The following is a 24,314-nucleotide window of genomic DNA, read 5'->3' on the forward strand; positions in this document are numbered from 1 at the left end:
TTAGCCCGACATCAATTTGCAACATTTTACCTGAACCAACGGTAAAGAAAAGATTTCCTAGGGAGCTATCTATAACAGCCTGGGGAATTACTTTGTCATTTCAGCATTACTAATAAGTTACACCTCATAAATGCGTTATTATAATTTCGTAAATGAAATTAAGATCATTTATGCCCCACCTCCTCCGAAAATGGAGTAGAGAGGGCACAATTGATAATATGGTAATCTGGTTCCATCACATCAACATCGTGTCATAGGGCTTTATCGGGGTTATGTTCTTTCCTCCAATATTCATTTTAGTTACAGGGTATAGCCATAGGAAGTTATACCCTCCTGCCATTTAAAAATTATAGTGTTATTGTCCAATCAACGTTAGAACACAAAGAAAGACATATTATATTTGGAATGTAGTTTCTAAATTCATTCTCAACTTTTCTTCAACCCACTTGCAATGTGTCCGGGAAAGCCTGTACTCGTCATTTTGCCGCGCATAGCCCTCCATAGTTCTAGAAGCAGGAAGATTTTAGACAAAAATCAATTATGCGAATCATCATCATGATGATTATAGGGATGCCCCGGTGGAAAATTCATCCCGGAGTCACGCAATTACTTCAGTCCTTTATCCTCTGATGTTCAGGCCACTGCTACTGATAACGGTGGGTATTTTTAGTTGATCCAATTTTCTTCAATAGGTGCGATTTATCTGTTTATTTGTCATTATAAATGATTCTAACAGAACAGCATGCATAAGTGTATAATAAGAGAAATCCTACCGCATTTTGAAGGATACTGTTTAGGAAAAGTCAACTGTCTTTGGGGTCAGATAATGGCACAATATATAATTCCTCTTCACGAAAAAAAAAATACCTAGGCCGTGGGATTTGTCCCTCAACATTGCAACACTTATTTCTGTGCAAACAGTAAAGAACTCAAAGATAAATCAAGCGAAGTTGTATTCGCATCATCAGGAGTCCCAACCTCTAAACACAAGGCGTTTAAACATGTAGCTGATTTTGTTCAGCAATGGCGCAAGATCATTTAGGCGATTACTTGTAATAAAAACTCGGACATATTACTATATTTTTAAAAAAGACTGCCGGATGAATTTTGCAGAAAAACAAAGGAGAACATTACCGCGGATAGGGATGCGCATGAGACGAATCAAGTCGAAATTTAATACTGTGTCGTTTCGTCCCGAGGAAATGCTGTTTCAACTCGAGCTTTTACTCGAAAATATATTTCTGTCTCTCGTCTCGACGTCTCGAATTTCGAGTCGAGGCAAAATATACGAGGTAAATTATATATTAAAAATGCAGGAAATTTGATTCAACATTCTGATTAACTTCCAACAAATCTCATAAGTGATGACAAGGAAAATTCGAGTCGAAGCAGACATTTGACTCGACTCGTCTTGAATTCCACAAAACGTGTTTCGACTTGAATCTTGTGTCGATTTCGATTCGATTCGATTCTAAATTCGAGACATGTCTCGACTAATGCACTCACTACCCGTCAAAAAAAGAGGACCTTTGATAACCAGGTATATTAAAACCTCCGATTTACATACCGCCACAGAGTGACTTGGTACCACGAAATAAAAACAAATCGTTCTTGTAAAATTTATAGTGGACTCGAGCTTGCACTCCAGAAAAAAGGAATGTAGCTACTTGAGTGGTGTTCAACCTAAAACCAGCGATCGACTTAGTTAAAAGGGGAAAAAACGTATAAACTTTGTACTTACTTTGATGAGGCTGGCGGAGATGCTGGAGCACGGCGATACCACGGTCTTCTGACAGCGATCATGTACAACGAAGTTGCACACTGAAATAGAAAATAAACCAGTATTAGCATTTTATTAGTAAATAATAATTCTTACACGTATAACACAAGTATATTTTGTTTCACAATGTGAAACTACAGTAGACTTTCTAACTATGAATATTAAATGTTAAAGCCGAAAGTAGCAGCTATATCACTACCGGTTGCAACAGAAATTTTCAGTTGGAGATAAAGCCTGCCATTGAGACGCTGAACTCATATCAAAAACAGTTTGTCGGTATTTCTTAGGTCTATATACAAAGATCGTTCAAAAAGTTTTGTATAATATTTTTATTAGCTGCAATATGATGATGACATTTTCAGTAAACGTACTTTGATCCTTTGGGTTCAAAATGGTAATAAGCGAAGTTTTCTATTATTCACAGGTAAACAACAATGAGCACTGAAGTAAATATAAAATTTCTGTACAAAACTGGCTATGAATCACCCACATCAATTTACAGGAAGTTGCTTCCGGTTTATGATGCGGATCGCACATTGGACCGCGCCAGTATCCAACGTTGGTTCCAGCGGTTTAAAAAATCTACACTTTCCAGAGCAGGCTAGAAAATTATGGTCTCCTTCTTGTAGGATCGGCACGGTGTCATTCTCATAGACTACTTGTATCATAGTTCCACAATAAACAAGGAGCGTTAATGTTTGTCACTGGATGAGGTACGACGTGCTCCTCAGACCAAGAAACCGAAGGTCCAATGTAAGGCCATCAAACTCCATCATGACAATACAAAGCATCACACAATCATAGTGACACAGCAGAAAAAAAAAAAAACTGAAAATGGGATTTAAAGTCGTCTCTCAGCCCCCCTATAATGCGGACTTGGATTCTTCGGATTTCTTCTTGTTTGATGATCTGAAGGTTCATCTGCGACTAAAAAACATTCAACAGTAACAAGGCCCTCATTTATTGTGTGAAGCAATAGTGTAGAAGTCAGCCACCTGAATTTTATCAAAGGCATTCAAGGTATGGAAAGAACGTTGGACCAGATGCGTCACAGCAGATGGAGGTTACACTGAGTGGCATGGTCTTGTAGCCATGGGATCAAAATATGTTGACCTAAAACTAATAGCAATACTGTAATCATCTGTGCAAAACTTATTGAATACCCCTTGTATTTTTTGCTTAATACGAATCAACATTGAAACCTAAGCTTGCACCGGTTTTTACTGCTTCCGGTTTCAATATAAAAACTAGAGTTGAAATCGGGTATAGGTTAAACGGGACTGCAGTGTAGTGTAAGACTATAATGAATTTCACATCTCCACTTTAAGCAAACGGCCATACTCGGTACTTTGTGAATAAATAAAGGAAACATTCAACATTATAGAAATTGTCCTCTTGTCCCCACCCGTCTTAGGAGCGGAATTTTGAAAAACACTGGAACATGCTATCTTTAATTTTTAATTAGGAGTTCATTTACTGAGTTTCACATCTTCAATGTAAGGGAATTCTCATAGTGGGGATTTTGTCAATTTTTTTTTTTTTTTAAAAAGGAAAATTTGATATCATAGAAATGACCCCATTTACCCCTTCACGAGCGTAATATTTGAAAAGACTGAAACATATGTTCCATTAATTTTATTTAAGAGTTTATATGCCGAATTTTGCATCTCCAACTTATGTGAATCGTCACACTCGGCACTGGGAACAAATAAAGGGAAATTTTATATATGATAGGAATTGTCTCCTTAGGAGTAAAATTTTCAAAAACGCTCAAATACACATTCTCTTATTTTTACTTAAGAGAGCCGTTGTGGCTCAGTAATGGAGCGTTCAACTCTGGTGCATGATATTCTTGGTTCGATCCCAGCTCGTGCGCAGAGAGTTTTGTGATGGACAAATACTGTATGCGTGGGTTTTCTCGGGGTTTCTTTCCACTTTCTTCATTCCATTATTTCATTTGTTTCTCATCATCACCTTCTTTTTTTTTTTTTTAGGTTAGCCAGCATAACCGTGTGACATAAAACTTAAAAGATTTCATTTTCTTTTTTTTAAAAAAAATTAAGAGCTCATGTTCCGAATTTTACATTTCCATCTTAAGTAAATCCTCCAATCGGGCACTTTCTCGATAAGAAAGGGAAATTTGAATATTATAGAACAGTTTCTCAAATACTTAACCCGATCCAGATTTTGTATTTCACTTAGCAAAATATCATCTTTCAATTATTTCGGACATTTGGACTTTTTTCAATATGGCGAAAGAAGAAGTTGTGGGATTTTAGTATGCCATTTAAATAATCTTTACCAAACATCTATGTCAAATTTTAACTTGTTAATAATTACTTCCTAAGTTCAATAAAATTTTAAATCAGTTTATCGGTAGTTTTTGGAATTTTAGAATTTACAGCTAAATATTTCTAAAAGTATGCGTTTTATGAAAAATTGTTTCTCTTTCAATAATATTCTGTTATCTATGTTCAATAAATCGACACTAAGTTTATCTCTTTATGTTCAACCATAGCGAATATATTGCTATTTTTATCTGGGTATTGTTCATTTGAGACTTCCAGCGGCCATTTTCCAATATGGCGGCGAAGGTAACCTGGGATTTCAGGGGACTTTTAGTATGTTGTTTAGAACATCATTCCCAACATCTGTACCAATTTTCAGCTTGTTACTAATTTGTTCCTTACTTTTTGGTAATTTGACTGCACTATACATAACACATTTCAGATCTCAAACTAAAGTGAATCATTTATTCGGCTCTTTCTGCTAGAAACAAAAGGAAAATGGAGTATTTTGAACTGTCACCCGTTTTCTCTCTTAAAAGCGAAATTTTCAAAAACGCTGAAACAAGTGTTTCCCTAGTTTTAATAATGAGTTTTTTGTGCTCAGTTTAAACTCTCTATCTAATGCTCTCGCCTTCGGTGCGAGCGATCCCGGGTTCGATTCCCATTGAGGCCACTCAGTCGAAAAAGTGTAAAACGCTTTTTCAGGCCAGTCACCCTGAATGAGGTTTTCCTGGGTTTTCCTCATTCACACCAGGCAAATGCCGGTGTGGCACCTAACTTATAGGTCCATATATATAAAAACTACTCTCGTTAGGATAGGTATTTTCAAAAATCCTTCCTTATCCCTTGTTTTCGTGACAAAACGACTATTTTTCTCAAATCTCACGTTTCTACTTATAGTAAGTAGTATTACCTGGACGATGACTGGTGAGTCACTTCTACTCTTTTATATAATAGTATAAATTAAAGCATTAATGTCTATATTTATGATGGACAACATTGTATCAGTGGATTTTCTCGGAATACTTCCGTTTTCTCCCACTTTCTCATTCCACCAATTCTCTCGGAATACTTCCGTTTTCTCCCACTTTCTCATTCCACCAATTCTTCCATCATTCTTCATTTACTTTTAGTCTCCCTTAGCCTAAAGGGCATAACTGTGGGACGTAAAACTGAAAAATTTCATTTCATTTCTTTAACGTTTACAATGTACGGCGTAAATATAATTATCTTCCCCTCTCCCCAATTACTAGCACTAACATTTTGCTAAATTATGATTCATTAAGAGGCCTCATCAGTGCGAAATTAAAATACCGCTAATTTTACAGTAATTATGTGATATCTTCAAATAGATAAAAGATAATCGAAAAGTGGAACAAGACGTCCCTAGACAATATTACTCTGCGTGAGATACCGTCATCATGACTCATTTATCTGCTTTCGATTTCCAGTCACTTAGAAAATTGGCATTTATTTTCGCGTTTCTAAACTGCAAACGGAAAGCTACTGCAAACGGAAAGCTACTAGGTGACTCGTGATAACGGTACCTCATGCAAAATTACATCGTCTAGGGAGGTCTTGATCCACTTTTCGATTATCTTGTATCTATTTGAAGATATCACATAATTACTGTAAAAATAGCGGTATTTTAATTTCGCAGTGATAGGGACTCTTACATTCTGCTATACACTAATAGTTTGGTTGTCTACTGTAGTTTCAGTGTCAAACTAAACTTAATATTAAAATAGTTTTTTTTTCTTTCTTTGCTGGAATCATTTCCGAAGTATTTCCGGCTTTTTGATACATTATCTAATACTCTCCTTCATACGTGTTGTTCACATTTGTTCCTTCCATTAAGGAATATCACTGATTTTTTTTTTACTTCTTCATTTAAATACTTTGAATAACTGAAAGGCAGAAAGAGAGAGAAAGAAAGAAAAAGAAGAAGACACTGAGAACCATCTCAAGAACTCGTCAAACTTCGTTTTGATAAGCAATGGCAGTTTCCACGAATCCATTAAAAACCCAAGCTTCTCTTCGATTTTCAGGAACTTTGACGTCAGAACATTTTTTTTTTTTTTTTTTTTTTTGTAACTAACGAGTAATCCCTAAGGGATTCTTCTCATCTATTAAAGAGTCCCCTTCTTCTTACGTGTAGTACAAAACTTGGTTTCCTGGCATCGACCTATTCATGTATCACCAATATATGAACTGTTCACTCATAGTACCTCAACTAATTCCCTAACCCCTTATTTCACTACGTAAGAGTACGTGCTTACAAGAGTTATGAATGAGTCATTCGGAGAATAAGTTTAACCGCTTATCTTGCTTATACTAATAGAACTAGAAGACAACTCTATCTTGTTGAAAAGCAAACATAAAAATATGGAGATGGGTCAGTACCAGCTTAGAAACAAAACCCAATCTAGATAAGTCAATTTGTTAACAGAAAATATTAACTAAGTCAAAGATGCACTCTAAAAATTTCAACAGATGACTCTAAAAAGTTCTAATGGTAAAGGAAACAGCCATTTTGTTTATGAGAAAAATGGTATTACACATAGACAAGAAAATATGACTGACACCACTGTAACTTTAACCCATCAAATTAGAGTGGACTTTGGCTAATTCGAACTAATTGCGACCGAACCCTGTTCGGATTACGCGATTGTTCGGATTAGCCCGAATAACAGTAAAATCGCGGTTTGAAGCGGGCGAACCGATCTATTGAGTTGTTAATATACAGCGTATAGTATTTCAAAACACGTTTTCTGACTACAGTATATGTACTGTACTGGAAAAATGTTAAGAATGTTGGAAAGATTTGATGCCCTTATTTTTCCAGGTACAGTAGATCTACGTAGTTACAAATCTTTCCGTTAGGGGTATTATTATCTTTGTGTGGGTGTGTATTTTACGAAAATTTACTTTCTTTTTTCTTTTTCTTTCTTTTCTTTTTTCTTTCTTTCCTTTTTTTCTTTTTCTTTTTTTTTTTACGAAAACATGCACCGATTTTCATCCTTTTAGTTATTAATTTCCTAAAGCTGCGTATTTTCGCCACAAAAAATTCCTCCCGGACCTGTTCAGATTAACCAGATGTTCGGATTACCTGGACTCCACTGTATTAGCAGCGTATGTCATACTTTTCAATGCCATTAAAAATTAGATTTTCCTCGATTCTCTTGGAAATTATGCATGCGAATATATCCTCAAGCATATCATTTTGTTCAGCTGCATATGATCTATCAATTGATATGCGTATTATAGTGAAACAAAAAATTAAAGTTTCAGAATTAAATCCTAGGAATTGCTAGTTAAAGAATAAACTAGAAAGGGTACAGGTTGGTATCAAATATAGAAATAACAAGGGAGAAAATAGAACAGGTGACTACTTTTCGATACCTGGGTAGTATTACTAGTGATGATATGATGTGAGAACGTGAAATAAGAGCAAGAATAGGAACGGCGAAAGAAGCCTTTAGGAGGAAGAAAAGTAGGTATATTTTATGGGACCTTAAATAAAGAGTTGACAAAAAGACTCATAAAATGCTTCCTGTGGAGTCTTATACTGTACGGGGCAGAAACATGGACATTACGCAAAAATGATGAAAAATGTGGGTCTGGAGCAGAATGAAGAGAATTAGTTGGATCAAGCGGAAAACGAACCACAGGGTGTAGAAATGGTGGGGGAGAAAAATAACAATTTTAGATATCATTGGGAAAAGGAAGAAACATTGGTTTGGACACTGACTAAGAAGAAACTGTATCATGAGGGACGTGCTAGAGGATAATGATGCCAGGAAAGAGAGGGAGAGGACGAAGAAGGCTACAATTGATGGATCATTTAAAAACAGACAAAAAATGTACGTGAAGACGAAAATATTAGCGGAAAACCGTGGAGCATGGAAGCTTTTCAATTGCGTTAAGTGACCTGCTAACAATGGCAGAATACTTATGATGATAATTGTGATGGCCAGAGATCGAACTGTTGTCTTCAAAATTGTTTATAATTTAATAAAGTTTTCAAAATGGAAGAAATATTATTTTTACAAAGCTTCTTTGTTTTAAGAAACCATCAGAAACAGAATTGAGAGCATTGTATTCTAAAATATAGTGGTGGTGACAAAACCGGTTTTTCGATTTCTAAAAAATCCTATCAAACAGGTTTAGGTTTTAAAACCAGTTCTGTTTTCTATCACCGCTTCTTCGTTAACTTGTTTGTAAATGAGTGCTAGAACAAAAACAGACTCCGGCTTCGGAGAAAATAACACTGATTTCAGACTGGAAACCGAAAATTCTTTTGGTGAAATCGAAAAAGTTTCGCTGAAAAAATCGAACAGGTATTTGAATAAAATTGGAGGCAGTTGCGGGTGAAACCACGAACCAGTTTTCGAACAAAATCTAAACCGGTGTCGGTGAAATATCGAGCCGGCTTTGGGGAAAACCGAAATATTGTTCTTTCGGTTTTTCTAGAAACCGGTTTCTGTTTTTATAAAACCTGGTTTTGGCCATCTCTACTAAACCATTTACAACAGCAAGTGGAGTTGTATAGTGGCTGGTTTTAGATAAAGAGCGGAGCTTGAGAGCACCTACTTAGGATTGGCTTCCACACTTTAATAAGATGTATCTTATGCCTCATGACAGCATCGTCACTCATGCGCGGATAACCGAAATCCTCCTCCCAGTTAATCACTGGTTCGTTACTGGCCGTAAGAAGTCTCCCCCATTTATAGGGAGCTTACTAACATTTCTTGTAAGACGAGTAATGTGGTATTCTCATTTCTGAAGCCAATTGCCTCGAAAATTTCGCGAACCACACGCCGAATCTTGCGATATACTAGTGTCCTGCGACATAGCAGTTAAGAGCCACTGCTTTACCGACTACAGTACTGCGACTCTGGCTACTATACCAATACCCTATCCGATAACATCTTCCGTTATACTAAATAACACGAATACTTCAGTCAAGTAACATCAAGTCACTGGCATATATTTTTGCACGACATCATTATAACAATTAAAATGATGACACGACAATTAAAATGCTAGGCTTACATATTTGTCTCCAATTCTTTCGACAATGAAATCTCGAAAACCACAAGTGCTAGAAACGTGTCGTTTTCGCTGGTCGATTCCAAAGTTTATGTAGATTGTCGAATTCTAATTGAATATTTAAAAAAAAAACGTGGCCATTATTCTTTATTACATTCTTTAGGGGTACACTGGAACTGTTGAAATTCTAAAAAAAAAAAAAAAAAAAAAATCATATCCTATGAGTCATACATTCCAACACAACATAGTTGTATACAGGGGCTGTATATCTCTCAGACGTTTGTTTCATGCCCAAATTATGAAAAAAGGAAGGATAACCATTTAACCAGGCTAAGATGAATAGCTTGATTGTTTGGAATGTTTTGCCCAATGAACACCATATATCACTGACATTATAATTAATTGTCTGTCTAATGTATTTGCTTCTTACATACTGCATGCAAGAAAGAAAACACTGATCATACATGAATTAGAAACTCCAACCGGAAGTAGGCTCAATCTTGCAAATGGTGCGAGATGTTGAAAAACTAATCGAAAAAATCTCCCCTTGCCGATTTATATCAAGACGTTTTTCATTTGTATCTGTAAAGGGATGTTGTGAGGAATGACAAGGCGATCCATGCTTATATGTGAATGATGCGCTGTGTAGAGAGCGCAGGTTCAGCTGCTTGATATGAAAATTTTAAAACAAATACATTGATTACTATTACACTTTGAGTTTTTTTACGGTTTTATGGAACACCGCGGTTATAAACAACATTACTTAGTACTAACATGCGTTCGGAGCTATGACCGGAGTTTGAATTTGGTGTATAGTGTCCATGGGTTTCCTCAGGGTACTCTTGTTTTCTCCTACATTATCATTTCATAAATCCTTCGATCATTATTCACTTGCCTTAATCATCCGTCTCCCTTAACTTCACAAGCATAATCGTTGGCAGAGATGGCGTGGGTCAATGAAAACTTGACCCATCACCCACCGTGACCGATGAACCACTGGACCCACGACCCACTGTGACACCCTGACCTACGACTGACCTACCAAAACCCATAGTCATCAATTCTGACTCAAGATCCACGCCCTCTTCTCCATTGACTAAATAAAGACTTTACACTTGTAATAAAACAAGACTGTGAAATTATCAGTAATCGGGGTTTCAATTTCTACGGTCAATCGCTCAAGCAGCGGTCTGTTACAATACCGGTGGATCTGACCTTTACAATATAAAATTATACCTTTACAATATACGTCCTGTTGACCCACTGATTCACTAATCTTGACCCACGATCCCCTGACCCACTCCACCTCTTATCGTAGTACGTTAAACTGAAAGATTTTGAATTAGGTGCAGTTGGCAGGTGCATAGACCATCTTACAACGTCAATTCTCACAGTACAAACCTTCCCCACTCATCGTTTCTCGCCTGCAAGAGAGAGCTAGATTACACAACCACAACGTCGGTTCCAACATGATTATTACTGATTCCTATACTACAGTCTACTATTTTCCACGTGTTAGAATTAAGTGTAATTTAATAAAGTTTTTAGAACAACTGATTTGTCAGTTATACGCCGTAATTCTACTAAATATTACAGTGTACTTGTCATACCTAAAAAGAAGAAAGAGAAGACTAGGAAAAAACAACTATGCTTCTTAGAATGTTTCATAAAGATATAATTCCGTTTGTGATAACATATACAAATAAAATTTTACCTAGAATTTAATTTGAAAGTTCTCAGTGAACTTTATTTTTTCCTAATGCCAAAATATGTTTTCCATTTCAATGTTAATTCTGTTTTTCCTTTCCCTTTCTAATTGCCTGAAACCATACAATGGAGAATTCTTCAGAAATGTCAATACAAGCTAAAAGTATTCCCAACTAATTTAATACGTGCCAATAGGACATATGAACTAAATTAACAATACAAGGAATAAGTTAATCCAAGTGGTTCAGAATAACAACTATGGATTCTTCGTATTTTATCTTTAGTGTAACTGTTATCTATGTTACGTGAGTTATAATGCTACAAACATTAAAAGACAGTTGTGAGTTTTCTGATAATGCTGAATTGGCAGTTACTTATCTAATGGCTCATGAAACCGTAACAGATGAAGATGGCGCTACCTTCCCCATTAGTAATACTTTTTAAAAAAATGATGAATTTATATTTAAACATTCAGATAAAATTATTATCTGAACCAGTGGTGGATCTATCCTGGAGCCTAGGCCACCCAGTTTTTTGGGTAACGAAAATAATTGAAGCTATTATTTATATGTATTTTCAGTTTATAGTAAACTCATGATATACCTGTCATAGTCTGGGTTCTGGTTGCGCCCCCAGGTTTTAAATTCTAGATCCGCCTCTGATCCGAACAAGTTAGTTTTGTTTCACAAAGTGAAACTTCAGTAGACTTCCAAACTACAGAAATACAATTCTCAAACTTGAAGCAATACATCTATAACTACTGGTTGCAATAGATTAATAAGATCAAAGATAGCATCTGTTCCTCAGACGAGGAATCCACATCAAAAAGCCATTACTCACTGTTACTTTCTGTTTCTGTTCTATAGCTATAAATGTTGAAACCGGAAATCCTTAATTTGAACCACTTCCGGATTCAAAATATGGTTAAGTGAGAAGACAGAACCTCCTCTTGGGAAATTAAATCGATTGCAAAACACTGAATCCAGGGGCATCATTTAGGGGGGGGCAGGAGGGGGCAATTCCCCCCACAAGAGTTTGAGGAATACATATAGTTTAATAGATTGTTACTAATATACTAGTACGAAACGTGAAAGTTTTATATCGGTGGTGCTCTCCCCCCCCCCCCAAAGCGAAGTCTGAAATGACACCTCTGACTGCATCTCGACACCTCTTATCGTTTTTCCTCTATGAAAATGAATATTGCAACCGGAAGCAGAAGAAAATTTCAACCACTTCCGGTTTTGGTAGAGTGTTGCTGGTTGTAACAATATGCTTTCTAGAGACATTGAATCGATTGCTGAAAACCGCTTGTTACTATCTATTACCATTTCATTGTACGACAATAAGTGTTGAAACAGGAAATGACTAAAGCCTGTGACAAATATCTTCGCATTTTAGCTAAACGAATAAAACGCAAACTCTGGCACGACGTTGCCAAGTGGTAAAGGGGAGTGGCTTTGGCTAAGCAAACAAACTACAGCTTAATCAGGTGACAGGGGATAGACGTGGATATGTACAAAATAAACGTGGCAACACCGCTGGCCTCTCATTTGCTAGCAGCATTTAAAGGCAACTTGGAGCGCCGCCCTCAAATGCCAAGATGTTTGTCACGCCGTTTAATTTGAACCATTTTTGGTTTGAACAGGGGGTTAATGAAGAAGATAGTATCCATCCTTAGGACAATAAATCGATTGCAGAAAATAGCATGTCGATATTTTTACCGTTTTTGATCTGAGGAAATCAGTATTGAAACCGGAAGTAATATTGAATTTGAACCACTTCCGGCTTTGGCAGAGTGTTCAGAATAGTCATGGTATATTGCCTTGAGACGCTGAGTCGTTTACAAAATACCATTTCTCGCTATCTGTTACCGTTTTCGTTCCGTGGCGATAAACGTTGAAACCGATAATAACTAATTTGGACCACTTCCGGTTTGAATATTGGGTTAACGGAGGAGGCGGAACCTATTCTTTGGATGCTGAATCAATTGCAAAAAAACCGCATCATCCATCATGTGTTTTACCGTTTTTGCTCTGATGCCCGTCGATAGACGGATGAACAAAGCAAACAAAGCCATTTTCTGACTTCCGGCATTTATGTATAGCATAGTTTGGGAAAGTAGTAATAGTTCGAACAGCTTCGAATAATAGAACAAAATTATTAGCCTTTAACGAAAAAGATGTCCAAAGATGGGAATGTACTAATCGGAAGTTCTCATTAAGGTGGAGAAAATAATAAGAATGAATGAAAATCCTCATGTGCAGTTTTCGAAATAAATGGAGAAAAAGCTATTTTTCTTATAAACCTAAAAATTGAACCTGCATGATAACATCACATATTAACATGAAACCAGGAGTAAATTGAGGGGAAACGCGGGGATGCCATTTCCCCACTTTAAAAAAAATCTCACTTGCTAAAAAAAATTACAATGGGCACAGATAGACACGAGGAACGGTGTGACGTCATGCGTCCCTCTAACTTTTCAGATCCACTTTTACCCCTGCATGAAACTGATACTTAAGTATACCTTCATCAAGACTTTCATTATGACATTAGCAAGAACACAGTACAGTCAGCGACAAAAGTTATTTCCGTTTGATGAAATTAGTGTCATAAATAACTTCAGAATAGAAGGACAATTTTAGTACAGTTTTCAGTAAATTAAAAAGACTGCAATTTTCTGTACCACTGTTATTCCCAAAATAAGTTTTACCAAACGGAAAGAACTTTTGTCGCTGACTGTACATAATGAGATATTGTCCAAAATTCTAATTAATCCTTAAACTTTAATTTTTGTTACTTACGTACAATATTGTCTAATGGGTATATATACAGGTATGTCATTGATCTGAACAAAATTAGATGTTTGAGGGTAAATTATGTGCAATTTTCGAAAAAAAAAACTTATTTTTATGCTGTTCTTTGCCATTAGGCTAATGCGAATGAAATATCCGATCCAGGTGTATCATTTCTAAAGATTAAAAAAAATGAAAATTACAATACTTGGTCAATCAAAATAATTGGCTGGCGTCTGCATCCATACAGGCTTTTAATCGCTCGGCGAACACTTGGATTCCGTGGAGAAATAAGTTTGAGGTTTGCGATTCGAGGAAGTCCACAGCGGCATGTTTGACCGCCTAATTGCTAGAGAAAATATCCTCCCTAGAAATGATCGAAATGCTCTTAGACGTGGTAGTCGGAAGAAGAGACGATAGGCTTAAAAGTAAGAAAGAGGTTCATAGTGTAACTTGTGGAGAGTCTTCAACTTTTTTGAGTGACATGTGGGTACCAATTGTCGTGCAACATGAGTACACCATGTCTGTTGACCATTTAAGGGTGCTTATAGGGACATCAATTGTCGTGCAACATGAATACACCATGTCTGTTTACCCTTGAAGGTTGCTGGCGGGGTCATAATTGTCTTACAACATGAGTACAGTATATCTGTTGACCATTGAAAGGTGCCTGCACGGGTATCAATTATCGTGCAACGTGAGTATACTATGTCTGTTGATCATTGAAGGGTGCTTGTAGAGGCATCAATTGTCGTGCAACATGAATAAACCATGTCTGTTGACCATTGAAGAATGCTTGCAGACGCATCAATTGCCGTGCAACATGAGTATACCATGTCTGTTGATCATTGAAGGGTGCTTATAGAGGCATCAATTGCCGTGCAAGATAAATAAACCATGTCTGTTGACCATTGAAGAATGCTTGCAGACGCATCAATTGCCGTGCAACATGAGTATACCATGTCCGTTGACCATTGACGGGTGCTTGTAGAGGCATCAATTGTCGTGCAACATGAATAAACCATGTCTGTTGACCATTGAAAGGTGCTTGCACGGGTATCAACTATCGTGCAACGTGAGTATACTATGTCTGTTGATCATTGAAGAGTGCTTGTAGAGGCATCAATTGTCGTGCAACATGAATAAACCATGTCTGTTGACCATTGAAAGGTGCTTGCACGGGTATCAATTATCGTGCAACGTGAGTATACTATGTCTGTTGATCATTGAAGGGTGCTTGTAGAGGCATCAATTGCCGTACAAGATGAATAAACCATGTCTGTTGACCATTTAAAAATGCTTGCAGACGCATCAATTGCCGTGTAACATGAGTATACCATGTCTGTTGACTATTGAAGGGTGCTTGTAGAGGCATCAATTGCCGTGCAAGATGAATAAACCATGTCTGTTGACCATTGAAGAATGCTTGCAGACGTATCAATTGCCGTGTAACATGAGTATACAATGTCTGTTGATCATTGAAGGGTGCTTGTAGAGGCATCAATTGTCGTGCAACATGAATAAATCATGTCTGTTGACCATTGAAGAATGCTTGCAGACGCATCAATTGCCGTGCAACATGAGTATACCATGTCTGTTGATCATTGAAGGGTGCTTATAGAGGCATCAATTGCCGTGCAAGATAAATAAACCATGTCTGTTGACCATTGAAGAATGCTTGCAGACGCATCAATTGCCGTGCAACATGAGTATACCATGTCCGTTGACCATTGACGGGTGCTTGTAGAGGCATCAATTGTGCAACATGAATAAACCATGTCTGTTGACCATTGAATAATACTTGCAGACGCATCAATTGTCGTGCAACGTAAGTATACCATGTCTGTTGACTATTGAAGGGTGCTTGTAGTGACATCAATTGTGCAACGTGAATACATCATGTCTACTGTAATGTAAGGTAGAGAAGCGGTACACGGGTTCTTCTCTCGCCTTTTTTAAACAGTTGACGAACTCGGAAACCACAGGTTTGCACAGGTAAATATTTCACATGCTTAGTGAGCAAGTCAACGTCTACTTTCATGCAAAGTTTGATATCAAGATCTGATCAGTTCTGTATATCGTGTACGATATACACTGTCATTATGATTGATTTGTTTTTAGAAAAAATAAAGGAGGACGATAATTATTTGTATAGCGAAGAAATGTTCCCATCAAATGAACGAATAATTGAAGCGTTCATTGCAATAATCAGATATTCCATTTCTAAAGCGTGGAACATAACCGCTTAGCGTGTGTGGCTAGGCGAACGCAACGAATTCTGTGTGAGGTGACGTTGTTGTGTCGCACAGAAGCGTGGCTAACCAGTTGTGAGTGAATGCTGAATCGCTTCTTTCGTGCATAAACTGACGTGAATGGGTACAAAGAGGCGATAACACCACATCCCTCTCATTTGCAAACAGCGTTTAAAGCGAATTCGGAACACTGCCTACAGATGCCTTAAACGTTGTCCTTTATCATAGTATGACTTGAGAATGTATTGCTTACTCCCACTATTGCGAAATCTTTACCTAGAACAGTAAACACAAGAAGCGAGAAACGACTTTCTTGGCAAATGATTCTGAAATATTTAAAGTACACCACAGAAAGTGTCTACATCTCATTTTTACCATAGTTAATGGCAGTTGTAAGGCTGAATCGCTTTCCTTGTTCATAAACTGACACGAATATGCACAAAGACACTGCAACTCTGTCATTTGCTAACAGTGTGTAAAAGGAATTCGGAACGTTGCCTTCAGATGCCATAAACGCTGCCCGTTAGCATAGCATGATTTGAAAATGTATTGCTTACCTAGCTCCCGTATGAAATCTTTACTTAGAACAATTGACACGTGAAGCGAGAAACAGCTTTTTGGCAAATAATTAATGCTCAATGTCTGCATCTCATTTTACTACAGTTTATGGCAACTGGCAGACTTTCTCAACCGGTGAGTCGCAGAGACTCAAGGTGTGCGTTGCGAAATTTTTGAACTTAAAAATAAAGTTTATGCAAACTCAGAAGTCTGTTGTCTAAGTCTAGACTTTCTTATTAGGATCACATTTTATTAAGATCATGCTCAGGGACCGTATAATACCGTACTGTTAATTCATCCGTCCGTTACTCCACATGATAATTCTTGAATGAAAGTGAATTTTTGAATTATCTTTTTTTTTTGCAATAGATAGGTAGAGCGATTGTCTGTTCTTAGTTCCTTAATACAATCAATCCGTTCACATTTTTACGGGTGACGGTGATTTTAACTGTAACTATCCATATCCCGTTTAACGATAGCGCATTCCCTAGCTTTTATGCAATCTGCATAGTAGCAAAGAAAGATTGGTTGCTGTATGCATATATCAAAAGGATATCTAAGGTTTCATACTGCTAAATATTCCTCTAAATATCCGATACATGTAATCGCGTGGCCTTTTTTATTAACAAGCAGAGTTTATATTCACCACGAAACCTTTATTAATTAGCTTACAATTAATTTTGCAATGTGTAGCTACAGTAAAGATTTGCTACAAATCAAAATTGGATAATATTTTTTTCTCTCTAATCGGTAAACTCATTACTAGAGTATAGATTACACATCACAAAACCAACCTTTTTCCTTTAACTTTTTAAGACCATAAAAAACTTAATTAACAAATAAAAATCCGACTACAGTGAAAATAATTCATTACCCTTTATTTCGAACTGAAAACTAAAATAAAAACTTATTTTAATTTATTCATATTAAATTACCTACAGATAGATATTAAAGCAGACGTAAGTCAGAGGCCTTACTCTTGCTATTAGTATCACAGAGAGAAAAACGTACGTATGTGGTTATGTGGTAAAAACGTAGGTTACATGCATAAATCTTGTAGTTTTTGGATTTAACGATCTAAGGCTATAGATAACATCCTGCATAAGGATGCGCACGAGACGAGTCGAGACAGGATTTTCCCGACAAAACTCGAGTCGAGACACGACTCTTCCAATAGAAAATATACATTTTTCGAGTCGAGACATCACTTTTATAGAACATTTTAGAGACGAGACAGCCACAAATCTTGTCTCGTGCGCATCCCTAATCCTGCAGCAAACGTATAACTGAAAACGTATGTCTTATACGTGCTTTCTATGTAAGTGCTCCATCTATACGTACTTTCCTAATATAAGAAACAGATGTATATAGGCAGTCAGGATCTCACATACAGATATATATATATATATATATATATATATATATATATATATATATATATATATAGGCAGTCAGGATCTCACATACAGATATATATATAGGCAGTCAGGATCTCACATACAGATGTATATAGGAAGTCAGGATCTCACATATAGATGTATATAGGCAGTCAGAATCTCACATATAGAGTATATAGGCAGTCAGGATCTCACATACAGATGTATATAGGCAGTCAGGATCTCACATACAGATGTATATATGCAGTCAGGATCTCACATACAGATGTATATAGGCAGTCAGGATCTCACATACAGATGTATATAGGCAGTCAGGATCTCACATACAGATGTATATAGGCAGTCAGGATCTCACATACAGATGTATATAGGCAGTCAGGATCTCACATACAGATATATATATATATATATATATATATATATATATATATATATATATATATATAGGCAGTCAGGATCTCACATACAGATATATATATAGGCAGTCAGGATCTCACATACAGATGTATATAGGCAGTCAGGATCTCACATATAGATGTATATAGGCAGTCAGAATCTCACATATAGATGTATATAGGCAGTCAGGATCTCACATACAGATGGACGTATATAACGTACAGTTTACGTATGTAACACACGTATACGTATATAATGTACGGAATACTGTCAGTAGTCAGACATAATGTAACATCTAAGCGGGAAAAGACAGTACTTATGTAGCATATGGATAACGTATGCTCCTTACAAATTTCCGTAGTAAACTTACGGATTCCGTGTGTTTGTACAATATACCGCTGTCCGGATAATGTTTTTTTTTTCAGTGTACACACTATATCGTATGGATTGAAGGCCTCCGACTTACAGCTATTTTAATTTCTAACTTAATATTAATAGCTAAAAATTTGTTTTTTGGTTTTCAGTTCGGAACAAAGGGCAAATGAATTATTTTCACCGTAGTTCTATTTTTGTTGTTCATTAAATTTTTATTTTCTACTTTTCAGTAGGATAATATGAATACCTAATAAAAAAACGAAAAGTTATTTAAGAAATTAATCATCGCTTATGTACTATGGATGACTGTGGATTGTCAATTTTCTTTCTTTCCCTACAATTTTATCGCATACTCTCTTTTGCGTGCTCTGTGACATCACAACTTTAACAGTGTTGCCAACTTAACATGAAATTGAATTTTTTCAAATGGCACTACGATTCAGTGTTGCGAACTAAGGATGTTACAATATCTCAAACGTCTAATTTTTAGTGGCCTCTATAGCAGTGGCGGATCTAGGCCCCCAGTTTTTTCAGTGATAAACAATTTAAGCTATTATTTATATATTTTTTGAAAGTTTATATATACCTATCATAGTCTGGGTACTGGCTGGCCCCCCAGTTTTTACCTTGTAGATCCGCCACTGCTCTATAGTAGTAAATGACGAAAGCGAGACGCAAGTAAGTGAATACAAACTATCGGATTAAAACGAACACAATGATATGAGAACGCGCGAGACGCAAGTAAGTGAATACAAACTATCGGATTAAAACGAACACAATGATATGAGAACGCGATCTCTAATGTTTCTTCACAATTGTGGTTTAGAGTGAATTTACTTTAACACGAAATAATATGAATTTCACTTTTCTATAAAACATGTTTTCACTGTACGAAAAAAAAGTTTCGCTTTTAAGGATTTACTCTTTCACATTTTTGGTATGAGCTTGAGAATTTGAAGCCAGACGTTATGTTACAGTTCGGTTGCGCGATAAAGCATGCCACCGTCGCGTATCATCATTGCGACAGTTAAAAATTAGAGACATGTTTCATACTACCACGGGCGCCCATGTAGTTTCCAAGGGGGGGGAGTATAAGCGACATTTCAAATATAGTTTCAAATTTTGCTGTAACTAATGTAAAAATTCTATTGCGTTTTCGATATTCCCAAGTATAATTTCCTCTTAGGGGGGAGCGCCCTACCTTGCCCCCCCCCCCGATGGGTTCCCTTGGATACTACTCAAGGACTAAATTTTCTTTGAAAATTAATGTATATTTGGATTTAATGAAGTATACCTATATCCTCCATGTTTTAAAATTATATCCTTCGATTTAATAATAAAGTACAGTACACTATATCCCCTATGTTTTCAAAATAAATAAAAAACAAGATAAATAAATCAATCAAATAAATGTCAGACACTCAATAATTCGGCACATCCGCTAATCCGGCACCAATATGTGCCAAGAATGGCCGGATTAGCGAGAGTCTAGTGTATTTATAGAGAGGAGGAAGTTTAGTATCTATATTTTCTGGAAAGTTGATTAATCAAACAGTTTTCCAATGGCTTCTACTGTTTTATAGTCGGAATTTCTGGCACGAATATCAGTCAATTTCTTTTCCACAGAGCGCCTCAATTTACCAGAAACTGATTGGAGCTCGAGCTGAACTGCATCAACTAGAGCATCCACTGAGCAGCATTCTTCTTGTCTCTTGTTTCTGAATTGATGTTGACACGATATTATAATGAGTTTTTAAAATCATTATCAGGATTTTCTTAACGTCTTGACAACTGTAAGCGTCTTTGCTCTGCTGATCGGTTGCTAACAATATTGGTCCTCAATGACTAGGTATTCTTCCATACAAAAAGTCATCCTATTGCATAGACATTTAAATGCATTGAAAATACAAACTAAAATTGTATTTATTGCATACTATAAGCATGCATCTGAAATTTAAAAAAAAAAAAAATGTAGAATATGCTCTTAACCACTAATATATGCTTTAACCTTTCAAATATGCATTTATATGCACTATTAAACTTCAAGTTCGAGCTTTATTATTGTCGATAGGAACTCCTACCAAATTTAACAAAGGTGCATATAAGCAGAGAAAATATGCATTTGCATAAGAATCCGGGGCGTTATGCAGAGTCGTTCTGACGCGTGATTAGTGCCATACTAATGAGTTCAACTAACATATGTTTCCTGCAGTAATCAGACCTTTAGTATGACGCTAATCATACGTCAAAAAGACTCTGCATAAGGCTCCTGATGTCTAATAATTACAAAATCCATGAGTTTATGATCCTGGCTTCAAGGCAAGTTGGGATCATTTCGTGAAAAAGGGCTTGCATTAATTCACTTCTGTCGTGAACCATACGTGAAGTTTTCAAAATAAACTAAAAAAAAAAAGTTTCTGTTGAATATTCATTTTAGATTATTTTCAAGAAAAAATAACCATTAAGTATTTAGACTGTAATACTCCTGCTCTGGCAAGCATCCGATGTCTTACTTGTGTGGTGCAGACGCGCGTCAATCCGTATGGTGTTTTCTGGATCCATCATATTTGCAACCCAATCACAAGTATTTAACCTTCAGCTGCCGATATCGCAGGTATGCGCAACTGTCAAAATTGAAGATGCAGTGTCGTCCTTCGGGCTTAGTCTCCATCCGCGAAGAACTGAGCATCTGTGGCCCAGTGGATACGCCACCCCATTTTCCTAAAATGGGGAAGATTCTTGGTTCGCGGTAATGACGTGAGTACATGGAAGCAAAAATACAAATCACAACGCGAGGTGAGACTTATGTGTAATCCTCACGTATTTTCATAATTTAAAAAAAATACAGATCTAAATAATTAATAAATACAGAAAACCTTTAATCATGACTTTCTAGGAATATACAAATGAAAGTTCGAGTATACAATTCTTCAATTTACATTTTGTATTATGATTGGTATCGAAACCCGAGAATACCACAAATCATACATAACATAATACTTGTCATAACATCGTAATATTGAAGACCATTTGTTAACAGGTAAATATTGTATTTAATTCAGAGTACTATTTTGGAAATGTTAGGCGTAAGATAAATAGTAAAACTTCATACATAGATATACTTGTGTTTACATATTTTAGCTGATATTCTATATTTTATTGTTGTTCTAGTCTAAATAGTTATTTTTAGAGTTCCTGGATATCTTCGTTATAGATGATTATGATTATGCCCTGTTGTCGGTAAGTACCACATTTATTTCTTTTTTTTACATTAGATATTATTATTATTATTATCAAACTTATTTTATATTTTTTTTACTATTTAAATTATTTTATATCATTTAAACTTCCGTAGTTATACATTCGCTTCATTTCCGTTCCATGTTTCTTCGTAGCAATGCTTATATTTCCTATGTTTACATTATTTTGCTTTAGTGCATCATATAATTGTCTAATATTTATTTTTTTCTTCATTTTAATCATTAGCAATGACAGCAGTACCGGTTATACAGAAGACATCTTCAATATGTAGACACCAGGTTGATCAAATAACAGATAACATCCTACATCTCTCAGATGGATGATTGAACAGAATATAAAATGTAAAACACATATCTATGATGTATATTATGTTAAAATCTAGTAGATGCATATTTTGTCTTGCATTTGAAAATTTTTTAAGTACGTATTCTACAGCTAAAACGGCCTGAATATTATAAATTGATTGTTTAAGAGGATACATGAAATTTGGATAAGGTTTGTCAAGATATTTATTATGTTCAGAAATTCAGGCTTAAGTTTAGAGTTGCCCCTCCAGTCTGAAGGTGCCCTTGGACTTTGCAACATACAAAAAACAGTGCTTAAAGTATTAAAAATTGTTACATTTCACTTAACTTCATTACTCCGTGTGCTTCACAAAAATTTAAAAGGTTTTCTTCATTATTTTTGAGCATCCGTTACACCTGTTCGCCATATTTTATAACTACCATGCTGCTGAAACCTTCCGCGAATGCTTCCGCATCCGGCAAATAGTACTAACTTCCACTTATCTTTTCTCATATTAAGCATAACTCTCCTGCCAAACTTACATTCCTAAACATGAAATAAAAACTTCAAACTATCATTTCTTACCTCATTTCTCCTGTAAATTTTCCTGATTTTTATAAAAAGCGGAGGGGTAACTCTAAACTTAACCCGAAATTCATAATGTTGGTTATTCCTGGTGGCAAAATAATATGGGAGAGAGAGATAGATCTCTCCCAACCTAAAACTTTTAGAGCAGCATCGTTTTCATCTTAACCTCCTGGTTTCGAAATTATTCTATAATCCTATGGTTACCTTGTAATATAAAATTTCTTCTTATTCTGCAAACGCTGGAATGTCTAATTTCACTCCAAAGCACAAATGTTACTTAATTAATTATTTTAAAATAGTATTTAATCGATTCGTAATCTTACCGCTTATATTCGCCAATATTTAAAACACAAAAAGAATCGTTTGATAAAATCGCAAAATAGAATCTCATAGAAAGTACATCTATCAATTCAATTTTTCTTCTTCGTTTTCTTTTTACTGAAAATATCTTCAGGTACAGATTACCGGACTTATTACCTACATTAAATTCAAACTAAAAGTATTAAACATTAAACAGATAAAATTGAACAAATAAAAAATAATATAAGAAATACGTAATATGTAATGCATCCCGAACAGATAGAGAATAGGGGCGCATTACAAGACGTTACGAATTCTTTAACGATTATAAATTAAAATTTAACTCCTACAAAATTTAATTGGTTAAATTTAAAATAAAATTTAACTGATTAATTTAATTTAATTTTTTAACGAATTAATTACAAGTCTGCTTTGTTCACGTCATTTTTATTAGGACAACGCCAGTGGGCCTTATAAGATTATAATGTTAGTATATCTGTACGTTAAGATTGTAATGTTAGTTTGTCCGTACGTCGAAATTATAATATTAGTACGTGCGTACAGCAAGATTGTAATAGTAGTGCGTCGGCACGTCAAGATTGTAATATTGGTACGTCCGTATGCGAAGATTGTAATGTTAGTACGTCCGTACGTCGAGATTCTGATGTTAGTACTCTCGTACGTCAAGATTGTAATGATAGTATGTCCATTTGTCAAGATTGTAATGTTAGTATGTCAAGATTGAGTACATTGGTACGTCAAAATTGTAATGTTAGAACGTTCATACGTCAAGATTTTAATGTTAGTATGTCAGTACGTCAAGACTATAATGTTAGTACGTCCATACGTCAAGATTGTAATGCTAATACATCCGTATGTCAAGATTGTAATGTTAGTACGTCCGTACATCAATATTATAATGTTAGCATGTCTGTACGTCAAGAGTGTTATATTAGTGTATAGTACTACTTGACGTCAAGATTCTAATTATAGTACATCTGTACGTCAACTACTTCATACGATAAGTCTTGAAATAATTTTTTTTTCAACACAAAGCTAGAGCTATTATCTTCGCTGAGTTCGTTAATATTCAATCAGTCAACATCTTAACGGCTAACAGTGACTTATGACTGTTCGTTACTATACACGATGACTTGAATAAAGGGATTTTTTAAATGTGTTTATTGCAACAAATAGCTAGATCGATTATCTCGAGAGCTCTTTCGTGGCTAAGTGGTTGGCGCACGCGCTTTTGGCGTGGGAGGCTCGGGTACGATTCC

At 35.8% G+C, this 24,314-nt stretch overlaps 1 protein-coding gene across 5 annotated transcripts in view; it reads right to left on the bottom strand.

Moving 5' to 3' along the window:
* LOC145684220 (diacylglycerol kinase theta) overlaps window positions 1–24,314 on the bottom strand; it is a 286,225-nt gene that overhangs the window by 192,875 nt on the left and 69,036 nt on the right. For all 5 annotated transcript variants that reach the window (XM_081756306.1, XM_081756303.1, XM_081756305.1 and 2 more), the window contains exon 2: window positions 1,742–1,821. In XM_081756306.1, the coding sequence (XP_081612432.1) occupies window positions 1,742–1,821 (80 nt within the window). The remainder of the gene's footprint in view (window positions 1–1,741; window positions 1,822–24,314) is intronic.

Source organism: Thermobia domestica, chromosome 4 (genome assembly GCF_964235325.1).
Source record: "Thermobia domestica chromosome 4, izTheDome1.hap1.1, whole genome shotgun sequence".
NCBI lineage: Eukaryota > Metazoa > Arthropoda > Insecta > Zygentoma > Lepismatidae > Thermobia > Thermobia domestica.